The sequence below is a fragment of the Triturus cristatus genome, chromosome 5_2, assembly GCF_964204655.1.
Source record: "Triturus cristatus chromosome 5_2, aTriCri1.1, whole genome shotgun sequence".
NCBI classification, from domain to species: domain Eukaryota; kingdom Metazoa; phylum Chordata; class Amphibia; order Caudata; family Salamandridae; genus Triturus; species Triturus cristatus.
The window spans coordinates 9,046,592-9,059,644 of NC_140588.1; the positions used below are offsets into that span (position 1 = coordinate 9,046,592).

A 13,053-nucleotide genomic window follows, 5' to 3' on the forward strand; every position below is an offset into this window, starting at 1 on the left:
CTCCATTACGATGACAATCCTGCTAGCACAGCAGTCTCTACTCCAGCATAGTCTCTCAGTGGCCCTGAGGACAGCAGAGGGGTACAGATGGGCACAGGGGCCAGCACACAGGCCCTTGCGGCGGTACCTCCTGGCAGAGTGTCCCCTCTCAGTCAAGTCCACCCTCAGTCTGAGCTCATGGCATCTCTACTGCTCTACATATACACCCCTCCTTCCACCTACCAGAAAGGGCTGGAAGCTTCTAGAAGGTCCCTGGCAGTTCCAGCCTCAACTGTCACTGTGGGGGGAGTGTAGAGCACCTTGTCACTTCAAACACTAGACCGCCAACCCACCTCAGGCAGGCGGCACAAGCAGACAGAAATGGCGTCCATTTTAAAAGTGACATTTTACAAAGGTGCATTTCTACAATGGTGGAAATAAAGGTGTGTACACCATTGCCCAACATGCATTATTTTCAGTTCAGACACACCAAACATGACCTGTATATTTTATTTCACTCAGGAGTTATCCATAAGGGGAAAGCGAAAAAATTCAGGGAAAAGGGGCCAAGTCCAGCACCCACAAAGCTGCTAAGAGCAATTACCTCATTATATACAGGGACATGGGTCCGCCTGAACTGAAGTCTGTACCATCACACCCAAAATCTAAACCAACCATTGCATTTTGGCACCCCTGCTTTTTAATTTGTATACCGACGACCTGGGGAAGTACATGGAAGCCAGCTGCCTAGTACCCCACCATACTGCATATTATCCAATAGGTGGACGATATCGTGATAGTGGATCACACCAAAGCAGGTATCCAGCGAGCACTGAATGACCTGAACACTTATAACATGGATGACCATCTGGTAAATCAATACAAGACAAATGTTCTCATTTTTGGAAGACACCAGAACAGAGAGCACCTAACCCGGCTCCTGGATAGCATGACCATGCACACAGCCAGGGAATACAACTATCTGGGAGATTGGCTTGGTGAAAATAGCAAACCCATGATACATGTGAACTCTCTGAAAAAGAAAGGAGCTGCAATCATTGACGGTATCAACAAATGAATTTGTTACTCAGCAGTTTGTCTGCCACCCCTATACTCGGTCATTAATGCATTCCTCCTTCAGGCCTTGCAGTATGGACACCAGGCTTATCCAGGAGCCTTAGTCTTGGAGCAAATCCATTGTACTGCCTATAGGAATATTCCAACAGCCACAATACATGCGCCAGTTAAGACTAAGATTGGAATTTGGCTTAGTGGATCAATCTCTAGACCTCAAAGCCTCCCTACCAAAATATTACATCAGGACAATGAAGGCTTAAACTAACTCGCTAAAGGGACATCTGAAATTTATTTTCGAGACCCCAGACAATCCTTGGTCTAATAAATGAATGGGCACCATTGCATCTTTTCAAATAGAGGAATCAGCCCTACGAACGGGGGATGTATCATATACAGCCTGGAAAAAAGTAATAAACAGGCAACTGAGGGAATCTGCAAGGGAGCAAGGCCTAAAGTCAGTAGACAACTCAGCTCTGTTTCAGACTTTGAACAACTCCTACCTGGAGGGGAAGCTATAAATGCCTAGACACGTAGGAAGATCTTGTCCATGCTACTTTTAGCGATACCAATAAAATACTTCAACCAAGCTTAGGCAAGTCAAGGTGGAATGGGGTAGTGTAGGCTGTGCAGTTACAGATACTATTTGTGACTTCACTTGCTGTGTTGCTGTCCCAAATTTGATGCCCAACGTACATAACTGCTCAAGCTAAATTTCTCGCACACTGGGTGCGCACGTGCCAGTAAGTATCATCATTATGTTTTACCCAATCTGCACCATGGGTCTTGGAGAGATGTGCGAAATTCGTTGACAAACTTAGGTTCCAGCTTTGCCTGCCAACCATAGCTATGCTCTGTCAAAAGCAAGTCTAAAAACTGTCAACTCATTATTTTACCTGTGCCGAACTGAACTGCAGGTCTGGGGCCGACAAAGTGAATTAAATAAGGAATGAGACCATGCACAGCCTTTTCAATCTAGATCTGACGGGGCAAAAGAGGTTTGCACATACTAAATCCACCCAGGGATCCAATCTGTCAACAAGGACAATAGTTTTGTGGGCTGCTATTTTAATTTTTCTAAATGGCTCTTAATTATTCCTCACATTTTTCTAATGTTATTGATATCAAGCTTTGCTATAGTGTGTAGAAGCTAATGTATTTACATGTGACAAAAAGGTTTCCTCTGCTGAATAATGCATGAATGCACCTTAATGTTCCTCAGATATAAATCAGTAAATTGAAGTCTCACACGGTAGGAAAATGGGACAAATCGCCAAATTTTTGATTCATAATTGCATATTTATCTAATTTTTGCACACAGTTGTTACGGTTTTTATTGACCAGCCAATAAAGTTTACTACTACTACTAACGACCTATCGGGAAGTTAAATATGCCAGTTCGGAGTGTGCTAATTTAACCATGTTTAAACGGGGAGCACAGACACTTTACCACTGGTTAGCGGGGTTAAAGGGCACAGAGTTGCAATGCCAGTAACAATATAGGGACCAGCAAAAGGCAAAAAATCCCAGGTAACCACTCAGAAAAGATGGATTTCATACACCGATCAATTGCAGAAACTCTAGCCTTACAAAGGCACTGAACTGTATCTACATCCATGGCTTTCGTGAAGTCCAGAATAAAATTTGTATTACATTCCAGATGTCAAGGGCACATAAAAAAACCTGTCCCTGCGTGATAAATGTGCGTACGTGAAAACTGTGCGGCATATTTCATGCTAGTGTATCCAGCATGCCCACATGCCTCCTCATGCTGAATTGATGGGTTACATAGTCTAACATTTTAAGTATATCATCGGCACACAGTACAAACAAAGTGGACACACTACATTATTTGATGATGGAAACCAGTTGTTTCTAGAACCATATTGGCAGACATTTCTCATACTGAGTCACTGAATATGGGAGTTGGCAGGCAAAATACTGTACTCATTGGAGAAAAGGTTTTCATCTAGGTGGTAAAGGCAGGCAGTGAAGGGAATGTGATCACTGGCGTCTCACAGGACACTTTGGCATGTCCAAGACATTCAAAGAAGTAACAGATCTGCCGAGTGCTGACCCTTGGTCATTGAGTAGTTAGGTGCGATCAGGTAAGACCAGGACGTGGTTGAGGGAACAAAGTGAAAGCAGCTGAGATGGCGAGGCCAGGCTTATTTCACGCACAGTATCATGGATAGAGATGTTTCTGAGGGCACGTATATGCATTCAAAATACCAAAAGTTATATCAAACTTGGTAACATATTGATCACTTATTAGGTATTATTTGCAGCTATACAGAGCAAGACGGATGGAAAAGATTGACAATAAACAAATACCAATGTTGACTGGAATGTAGCTTTTCTGCTGAAAGTGTTAATAGTTGGTCAGTGTGTATACAACTGAAGGGATTTGATGATTCTGTTTTGGAGTGCTCAGTTTTCTTACATTTTAGAAATAATAGTTCATCGTTTGTTTAAATATTTATAACATGCTATTATCAATCTTTACTTTCAATAGATGCTATATTACGTTAGCTCAGGCGCTTGGAATGAGCATGGGTGGTGCACCTGCGGGACCAGCTGGGACAGGCAAAACAGAAACTACCAAGGATATGGGAAGGTGTCTTGGAAAGTATGTTGTTGTCTTCAACTGTTCAGACCAGATGGACTTCCGAGGATTAGGGCGCATTTTTAAAGGTGAGATGGTTACGTGCGTACTCAACTTCATGTTCTTTAGTGGAATTTCATTGTTATTTTGTAATTTAGATGTTGCTGTGTATTAACACATGATGGTGGTTGTAGGAAAGCAGGACCACTTTCATAGTTACTGTGAGAAGGTGGCCTGATAAATACTGTCCACTAGTTCTAGTGGGCACCTTGTTTGAGTCCAAACAACCCCTTATGGTGATAGGTTAAAGACAACCTTTATTGAAAGCTATCCTAGTGGTAGCTATGGAGAGCAGCCTTCAGGCTAAGTCTTGAAGGAATGTAAAGCAGCTTGTTTTACCAGTCTATAATCCCTTGAATGATCAAATGAAAGGACAACCACACCAGGTATATATTCAAAATATATGTATCTGAAAGAAACATGTTAGTTCGATTCCTTACCTTAGAATATCCCCAGGCGTCAGACTGGATCCGGAAAGATTTGTCAGCAATACCCTTGCGCGTCGCTAGGCGTCATCTGCGGCTCCGCGTCCGCCGTCAGCATCGTGATCACCGGAATGATGTCGGAGTATTTAGACGCTGCCCTCGCGCGCTGATGTCCGTTCTTCTTTTTTCCGCGCCAGTGAGCGCAGATCCGGGAAGAGCATACCCTGTTAGTCACTTTTTGACTAAACCTTTTGAACTTTTTTGGTTCCTATTTTGAGTCGACCTCGACTCCTGGTGCCGGTAGGGATGCCCGGGTTCAAGCCGTGCGACGCCTATCACCGCCTGATGTCGGTCACGGATCACCACCGCCGGTGTCTCTACTGCCTTGAGACCGACCATGATGCAGAGTCTTGCCTCGAACTGCCGGGCCTTGACCTCGAAGGCTAGGCGGGAGCGGTCCCGCAAGCTGCTCGAGATCCGGCAGTCGGCTCCACACCGCTCAAGGTCCCGGTCGAGGGATCGGTCGCGGAGCCGCAGTCATCACCGCTCGTCGGGGTCGAAATCCTCACATTCCGGTAATTCGAGGCACTGTAAGAAGAAGTCGAAGAGGCGACATCGCACTTCTGATGCCGGTCGCGCGACCCGGCTGAGGGTTCGAGTGGCACCACCTGCGCGGCTCCGTCAGAGCCGCAGGGGTCGCATCCGGCCCCATACTCTCCGGTCCCTGGGCCTGATGCGACTCTGACGGAGATCCGAGACTACCTCGTGGCCATGAGGAGTCTCGCTCTGCCGTCGAGGCCTACCGGCGTGCCTTCGGGCCCCGCAGGTCCGACTGGGAGGCCTAGCGAGCCGGCGGCTCCGGCCCCGGCGCCGTCTTCTACTTTGGTCATGACGCCGCAGGCCCCCGTGAGATCCAGGCCTGGATCCCGGTCGACGCCGGTTGACTTTACGACCCCTCTGCCGGCGCCGACCCCTTCGGTGCCGCCCCCGGCGCCATCTTCGGACAACGTCGTCCCCAGGTTTAGTCCCGGTCCGGGCCCGGCATCTGAGCGGCGCCGTCCCCGGCGCCGATGGATGACCGATTCATCTACCGCCCGGCTCCGACCTTTCAGCCTGTCTACCAGGAATCGTATGACGGGGATGACTGGGAGGGGTCTGAGGACCCTCTGGCACAGCAGTGCCAGTTAAGTAAGGACGGGGCAGAAGAGCTGGGGGATGCCAGTGGTCTTGACACCTCCCCTGACACTGGCTTCATCTCTCCTCCCTCCGTGGCTACGGAGGAGGGTGCTACCTATTCTGTGGTGCTGCGCAGGGCTGCCGAAGCCCTTCATCTGGAGCTCCCTGCAGTGGCCGTGAGGACTAACCTCCTCACTGAAGTGCTTCAACCGCCAGTAAGCTCCTCGGAGCCTCTACTGCAGTTCAATGAGGAACTGACGGACGTTCTGATGAGCACCTGATCCAAGCCCTCCACAGTCCCTCCTGTGGACCGGAACGTGGCCCGGCACCACCGCCCCGCACCGGGCGACCCCAGCTTTCTGTCGGTGCACCCCACCCCTGAGAGCCTGGTTATCCAGGCCTCTACCTCTCAGACCGCCTTCCCGTCCGCTCCTCCGGATCGGGATTCCAAAGGTTGGAACAGTTTGGGAAGAAACTGTTTTCCTCCCTTAGTTTGGGGCTGTGGTCTATCAACACCGCGTGTTGGACCGTTACACCCACTCCTTGTGGGATACGGTGGCGGACGTGCTGCCCCAGTGTCCGGAGGAGGCCCAGACACGGCTCGCCCAGGCTCTTGCCGAGGGGCGGGATGCAGCACGGTACTCGATACGATGTGGACTTGACACAACGGACTCGCTAGGTAAGGCAATTGCGACCACGGTGGCGATACGTCGCCACGCCTGGCTGAGGTGCACAAATTTCTCCGGGGATGTTCAGAGCACCCTCATGGACATGCCCTTCGATGGCCGTCGCCTTTTTGGCGACAAAGCGGATAGTGCGCTGGAGCACTTTAAGGACTCCAGGGCTACGGCCAAGTCCTTGGGCCTCTCGGCCCGCGCCGGCAAACTTCGGCTTTTCACCCCTTTCGTGGCCGCGGACGTGGATTCCGGCGAGGCGGAGCAGGGGGACAGGGAGCCGGTCAGCCCACATCTGCCCCAGTAGCATCTGCCTCAAAGCCTTCCTAGTCCGAGCTTTCAGGCCCATTCCACGCCAGTGGGAGGCAGGGTTGGCCATCACCTGCTCCACTGGCGTACAATCACATCGGACAGGTGGGTGCAGCAACTCGTCCGAAGGGGCTACTCCCTCCCCTTCGAGGCGACCCCTCCAGCCATGCCACTGCAGTACCACCCCATGTCAGGGGATTACTTGCGACTTCTGCAGGAGGAAGTTACGGCCCTCTTGGCCAAGGGGGCCATCGAGCGCGTTCCTGGCCCAGAAGTAGGTCGGGTGGTTATTCCCACTACTTTCTAGTTCCCAAGAAGGGTAAAGGGGGCCTACGCCCCATCTTGGACCTCAGGAGCGTCCGGAAGGAGAAGTTCAAGATGCTCACCTTAGCTCAGGTTCTGGCTGCCCTAGACCCTGGAGACTGGATGGTAGCGTTGGACTTGCAGGACGCATATTTCCAAATCCCTGTCCTGCCGGCCCACTGGCGTTACCTGCGGTTCACGGTAGGCCACGAACACTTTCAGTTTACTGTGCTCCCCTTCGGCCTCACCAGTCCCCCTCAGGTGTTCACGAAAGTGATGGCGGTGGTCGCAGCTCATCTGCGCAGATTAGGGGTTCCAGTCTTCCCCTATCTCGACGACTGGCTGTTGAAGGTGGGCTTGCCCCAGACAGTCGTTTCCCACCTCCAGACTACGGCCGACCGCCTGCATTTGCTGGGGTTCTCCATCGTGCCGAAGTCGCATCTGAGTCCCTCTCAGAAGCTCCTCTTCATCGGAGCGGTTCTGGACTCGGCGCAATTCCAGGTCTATCCTCCGGAAGAGCGGGTTCGGGATATTCAGGCTCTGACTCCGATCTTTCAGCCTTTATCCCGGATTTCGGTCAGGTTGGTGCTGCGGCTGCTGGGTCTGATGGCCTCCTGCATCCTGCTGGTACATCACGCCAGATGGTGGATGTGGGCTCTGCAGTGGGACCTGAAGTACCAGTGGGCCCAGCATCGTGGCAACCTGTCCGACCACGTCCTGATCTCAGAGGGCACTGCAAGACAGTTGCAGTGGTGGCTCACGGACCGCGATTGAGTCAGTGGCAGATACCTCTCCCTACCCCAACCGGAGCACGTAGGTATATGAGGGGGGAGTGTAATGTTGTATCTCCGCACTTGCTCTTAACTGTCTGCACAGCCGATATTTTCGCATTGTTATGTTTTTCAAAACTAAATAAAAATTAAAAAAAAAAAAAAACGGCGCACGTAGTGGTGACGGATGCGTCCCTCCTGGGATGGGGGGGTCACATGGGAGAGGCGGAAATCAGATGCCTCTGGTCTCTGGCGGAGTCCCAGCTCCATATCAACCTATTGGAGCTGCGGGCGATCCGACTTGCACTGAAGGCATTCCTTCCCTCTGTCTGGGGAAGTGTAGTGCAGGTGTTCACGGACAACACCACCGCCATGTGGTATTGCAACAAACAGTGCGGAGTGGGGTCGTGGACCCTTTGTCAGGAGGCTCTACGCCTCTGGACATGGCTGGAACATTAGGGCATCACCCTGGTGGTTCAACACCTGGCGGGTTCTCTGAATGCCAGGGCGGACGAACTCAGCCGCCGGTGCATGATGGATCACGAATGGCGTCTGAACTCGGACATGGCGCAAGAGCCTTGGTTAGATCTATTCGCCACCCAAGAGAACGCGCAATGTCATCAGTTCTGCGCGTTGGAATTTCCAAGGCGGCACTCGCTCGGCGACGCTTTTCGTCGCGAGTGAAGTTGCGGTCTGTTGTACGCCTATACCACTCTGTCCAGAGTGCTGAAGATCAGGCGCGACCGGGCCCAAGTCATCCTTGTGGCTCCGGATTGGGCACGAAGATACTGGTATCCCGAGCTACTCAGTCTGTCACTCGATTCCCCGATTCGACTGTGTTAGAATTGGTAATCTCTAGTTGGCACAGGTATGCACTTGCGACAAGCAGGGACTCCCAATTCCAAGTCAGGATAAGGGGATCACCCTTTTAAATAACCCCTGCTCACCCTTTAGGTAGTGTGGCGGAAGCAGTCAAGACTTTTCTCAGGGCGTCATAGGTTAAGCATTTGTGAACACGTACAGTAATACAATGACACACCACAAACGAACACTAGTCAAGGTTGTATCAAAAATAGGTTACTTTATATAAGGCTTAGCACAAGACCAGAATAACGTTTAGAAATGCCCACAGTATTATTTCAAAGTTCAATGTTCTTGTAAAAAGGCTTAAAATGCAAAAATAGGCTTCTTTTACTCAATTCTTTTCAGGCTTTGTACGGTTCGTACCTGTGTGTGCGACTCGTCCGCATTAAAAATAAGGAAAGTACGAGTCAAACAATCGGTGCGGACTCCGGGGTCCGTGACGCGCACGCTGCGGTGCGAACAGAACAAAGTACCTTAAGTTCGTGGGGTCCGCGACGGACAGTGCGGGACAAGTTGATGGGTCCGGGTCGTAGTTCGGCAGCGTATTCGGTCTGGTCGGGCGTTGGTACGGGACCTTCAGGGATACGTGCAGATGGCCCGGATCAGCTTTCAGAGTCCGTGGCGTTCGGCGTTTGAGCCGTACCTTCTGTGCGGATGGGCGGCGACACTTCTCGGCGCCGTACAGCGTACGGGGAGGATCAGCGTACTGCGGCTTCTCGGCTCTGAGTACGGCACGGTGCAGTACGTTAGCAGCGTACGGACCGTACCTGCGGGACGATGGAACTTGGGACCGGCGTACTGGGTTCGGCAGCCAGTGATGTACGTCTCGAATCGGCGGGGAAGGTTAGGTGCAATGCGTCCGGGAGGGATACGGCGCATACTAACGCTTTTGGATCAGCGTAGACGCACGGTGCCGGGCGGCAAAGACACGGCTTCGCGGCGGATGGTGTACGAGGCGTACTGGGGCCAAATCCAGCGGGAAACGAGCACAGATCGTCCACGCAACTCAATTTTTGAAGGCAGATGAGTCCAGTGGTCCTGGGACTCAGTTCAGGGGGCAAGCTCTTCTTCCAAGCCCTTGGAGATAGTTGAAAACAAAGTGCAAAGTCTCTTTCAGCCTTTTCCTCTCCTTTCTCAGCAAGGCACCCACTGCAGGCCAATCCCCCAGGTCAGGGAAAGTTACTCCTCCTTCAGCTTCTTCCAGGTCCTTCTGGTCAGGCAGAGTTCCTTCGTGGTTCAATCAGGATCTGATTTCTTAGGAGCAGGGCTCCTACATTTATACCAAGTTTCTTTTGTCTTTACAGGCCAGGGGCGCCTTTGCATAATCCCAGTCCAGTTCTTTTCAGTGAGGAGCACTTTGTTGTTGGGACTCTGGCTTCTTCTTTCAGCAGGCAGGGCAGAGACATCAGCCACTCCCCAGGGGGTGGAGCCAGCATTGTGGTGACAGAGCACTGCCCTATTCAGAGTCAAGGTGCACTCCTCCCACCCATCCTGGTGTAATCTTTCTATTCACCACCTGGCAACCCCAGCCTGTCTCCTGGAACTTCCCAGCCCTGTCACTCAAGCTACACACAAAGAAGATAACCCCTCCCAGCAGAGGCGGACTGAAATGGTTAGGCACGCAAAGGCTAACTTTCTAAAAGTAGCATTTGCAAACCCAGGATATTAAAATAACCTTTACTAAAAGATGTATTTTATTATTCTGAGTTCAGGCATACTAAACATGAATTTCTACCATGCTTCCTGAGCCTGCTAGGATTATAGAGTGTTATGATCTAGCAGCCCATTCTGGCCTATGGAGAGCAGGTAGCCTTACAATAGTGAAAACAAAAATGGCTGTAATTCACTATTAGGACATGCCATACACCTCAGGGCATGTCCTAACTTATCCTTACAATGTACCCTGCCCTAGGGCCTACCATAGGGGTGACTAATATGAAGGTAAGGGAAGGTTTAGGGACTGGCAAGTGGGGACACTTGCCCAGTCAGCATGACAGTACCAGACTACATGCAGGTTCTGCAATGGCAGACCTTAGACACATTTTACCCCGCTGCTTCTGTGGGTGGCACAACCAGTGCTGCAAGCCCACTAGCAGCATTTGGATATACAAGCCCTTGGCACCCCTGGTGCACTCTACTAGGGACTGATAGTAAACCAAATAGCCAAACATGGAAGTCAATTCACATAATACATTTTACATTAGGGAGAGCATATGCACCTTAGCACTGATCAGCAGTGGTAAGGTGCCCAGAGTCATAAAACAGCCAACACCATGTCAGAAAAAATACAGGAGGAAGGCAAAAAGTTTAGGGATGACCCTGCAAAAAGGGCCAAGTCCAACAGACTGCTTCTTCAGGAGGATCTTCTGTCACAGCAGAAGGGGACGGTCTTCCACCCGAATCTGTCCAGCCTCCACCTCCATGCGTGGAGATTGAGCGGCGGCAGTTGATGCTATTTGACTTGCCTCCTGAAGTCTGTGATGTCATTCTGGCAGCCAGGTGTCCCTCCACTAAAACGGTATACGCCTGCAGGTGGAACAAATTTGTGGCATGGTACACAGCAAAGGCTGCGGATCCCCTTTCCGCCCCGCTTTCTGAGGTTCTCCTCTTTCTTCTTTTCCTGGCCCAGCAAGGCTCTGTTCTGGACACCCTCAAAGGATACCTTTCAGCTGTTTCTGCTTTCTTATGGCTTCCTGATCAGCCTTCTCTTTTCAAGTCCCCTGTTGTTGCTCGATTCTTTAAAGGCATTACTCATATGTTTCCTCCTGTCCCCTTCGTAATGCCTCAGTGGGATTTGAACCTGGTGTTAACCTATCTGATGTGCGCTCCTTTTGAGCCACTTCATAATTGTACTCTTCGTCTTCTGACTCAGTTCAGTTCAGTTCAGTAATTCTTTATTCGATAGTTAAAAACATCATAAAAGTACACATATCAACAATTTTAAAAAAAGAATTACATTACTATGAATTCCAGCATTTCGTTAATTAAAATATAAAAACAATTAACACAATGCTCCACACGGGGCCCTTCAAGCACCCACCCCTCTAGTGTTACTTAGCTTTACAGCAGTCTTAATAAAATTTCATAATGCAACACAGTGACCATGGGTCATGAGCTCTTTGCAAGAACAATAAAGCCATTTTGGCTTGACGAAACTTCTCTTTTTTTTAAATCTCAACCAGGAACTTACGTCTAGGGTACTTAAAAAGAGGACAGAGAAGTACAAAATGAAGGGTGTCCTGCGGAGACAAGTTGTCGCAGCCGCAGGCACCCTTCTGCTCAATCGACTGTGTAAAACCTGGCGGCTCTGCCAGTCTATGAGGTAGAAGATTGAGCCTAAAATGGGTCATTAAAAACCTATCCTGGGCATTATACATTACATAGAGATATGGCTCCATGCCCTCTGTGTTCTTAATATAGCTATAGGTGAGTACAGTGTGCTTTAACAACTCCCGTTTTGTTCTTATTTCGGCGAGTTGAGCAGCCAACAGAGTTTTAATTTTACGTTTATCAGACAATAGAATAGAACTGGGATCGGTGAAGAGATCCCTCTGATCAATGCTCTCCAGGGTGGTCTTGACATAATTTAACCAAGGAATTTGTAATCCTTTATCCCTTGTCAGGCAATCCCTCAAGATTTGTCTTGTAAAATCTGCCTCAGGGTTAGCCCATATTTTTAACCAGGCTATGATGGGTCTTATCTTGAGTTCATCTTCTAGAAAAGGTCTCCCTAATTCCTCTTAAGACTGCTTTCCTGGTTGCCATCACCTCTGCTAGGCGGGTGAGTGAGCTCCAGGCTCTCTCTTCTAAGCCTCCTTTCCTCTCTGTCCATCTGGACAAGGTTGTTCTCAGGACTCGTCCTTCCTTTCTCCCTAAGGTGGTAACTGCCTTTCACATCGGCCAGTCTGTTACATCGCCCACCTTCTTTTCGCCTCCGCATCCCTCGAAAGAGGAAGAGAGGCTCCACCGTCTGGACCCAAAACGAGCACTGTCCTTCTATCTGGACCGTACGAAACAGTTCCGGGTGGACGACCAACTCTTTGTTGGCTACGTGGGCGCTAAGAAGGGGCGGGCGGTGCACAAGCGAACCATCTCTCGTGGGTCGTTCTGTGCATTAAGGCCTGTTATTCCTTGGCTAAGAAGGAGCCTCCTGTGGGGCTGAGGGCCCATTCCACTCGGGCCACAGCGGCTCCTACTGCCCTGGGTCGGGGAGTCCCTCTGCAGGACATTTGTCAGGCAGCTACGTGAGCCTCGCTGCACACGTTTGCTAAGCATTACTGCCTGGACAGCCAAGTCCGGAGAGACGGCTTCTTTGGCCGTTCTGTTCTCCAGGACTTCCTGGTGTGATCTTGGTTCGCAGACCCACCACCGGGGTTGGTATTGCTGGGGTATCCATTCTAAGGTGAGGAATCTAACTAACGTGTTTCTTTCAGATGAACAAGTTACTTACCTTTGGTAACCATATATCTGTAAGAAACATTAGTTAGTTAGATTCCAAACCGCCCCACCCATCCTCCCCGTTCTGGGAACTGATGTCTTGGGTAAAGGTCATCCCTTTCAGGGCCCTAGATTCATGGCACCAGTGTCAGTCTCTTGCATGGCTCTGCGTTCCTGGCGCGGAAAGCTATGTACAAGAACTGACGTCAGCGCGTGAGGGCGGTGTCTAAGTACTCAGACGACGTCATCCCGGCGATCACGACGACGGACGCAGAGCCGCAGACGACGCCTAGCAATGCGCAAGGGTATTGCTGACGAAAATCTTTCTGGATTCAGCCTGACGCCTGGGGATATTCTAAGGTAAGGAATCTAACTAA

General features: G+C 50.3%; 1 protein-coding gene across 1 annotated transcript in view; it reads left to right on the forward strand.

Annotated features, from left to right (window-relative positions):
* DNAH5 (dynein axonemal heavy chain 5) overlaps nt 1–13,053 on the forward strand; it is a 5,853,083-nt gene that overhangs the window by 2,877,585 nt on the left and 2,962,445 nt on the right. Inside the window, exon 36 of the mRNA XM_085606747.1 lies at nt 3,569–3,747. Coding sequence (XP_085462873.1) covers nt 3,569–3,747 — 179 coding nt within the window. The remainder of the gene's footprint in view (nt 1–3,568; nt 3,748–13,053) is intronic.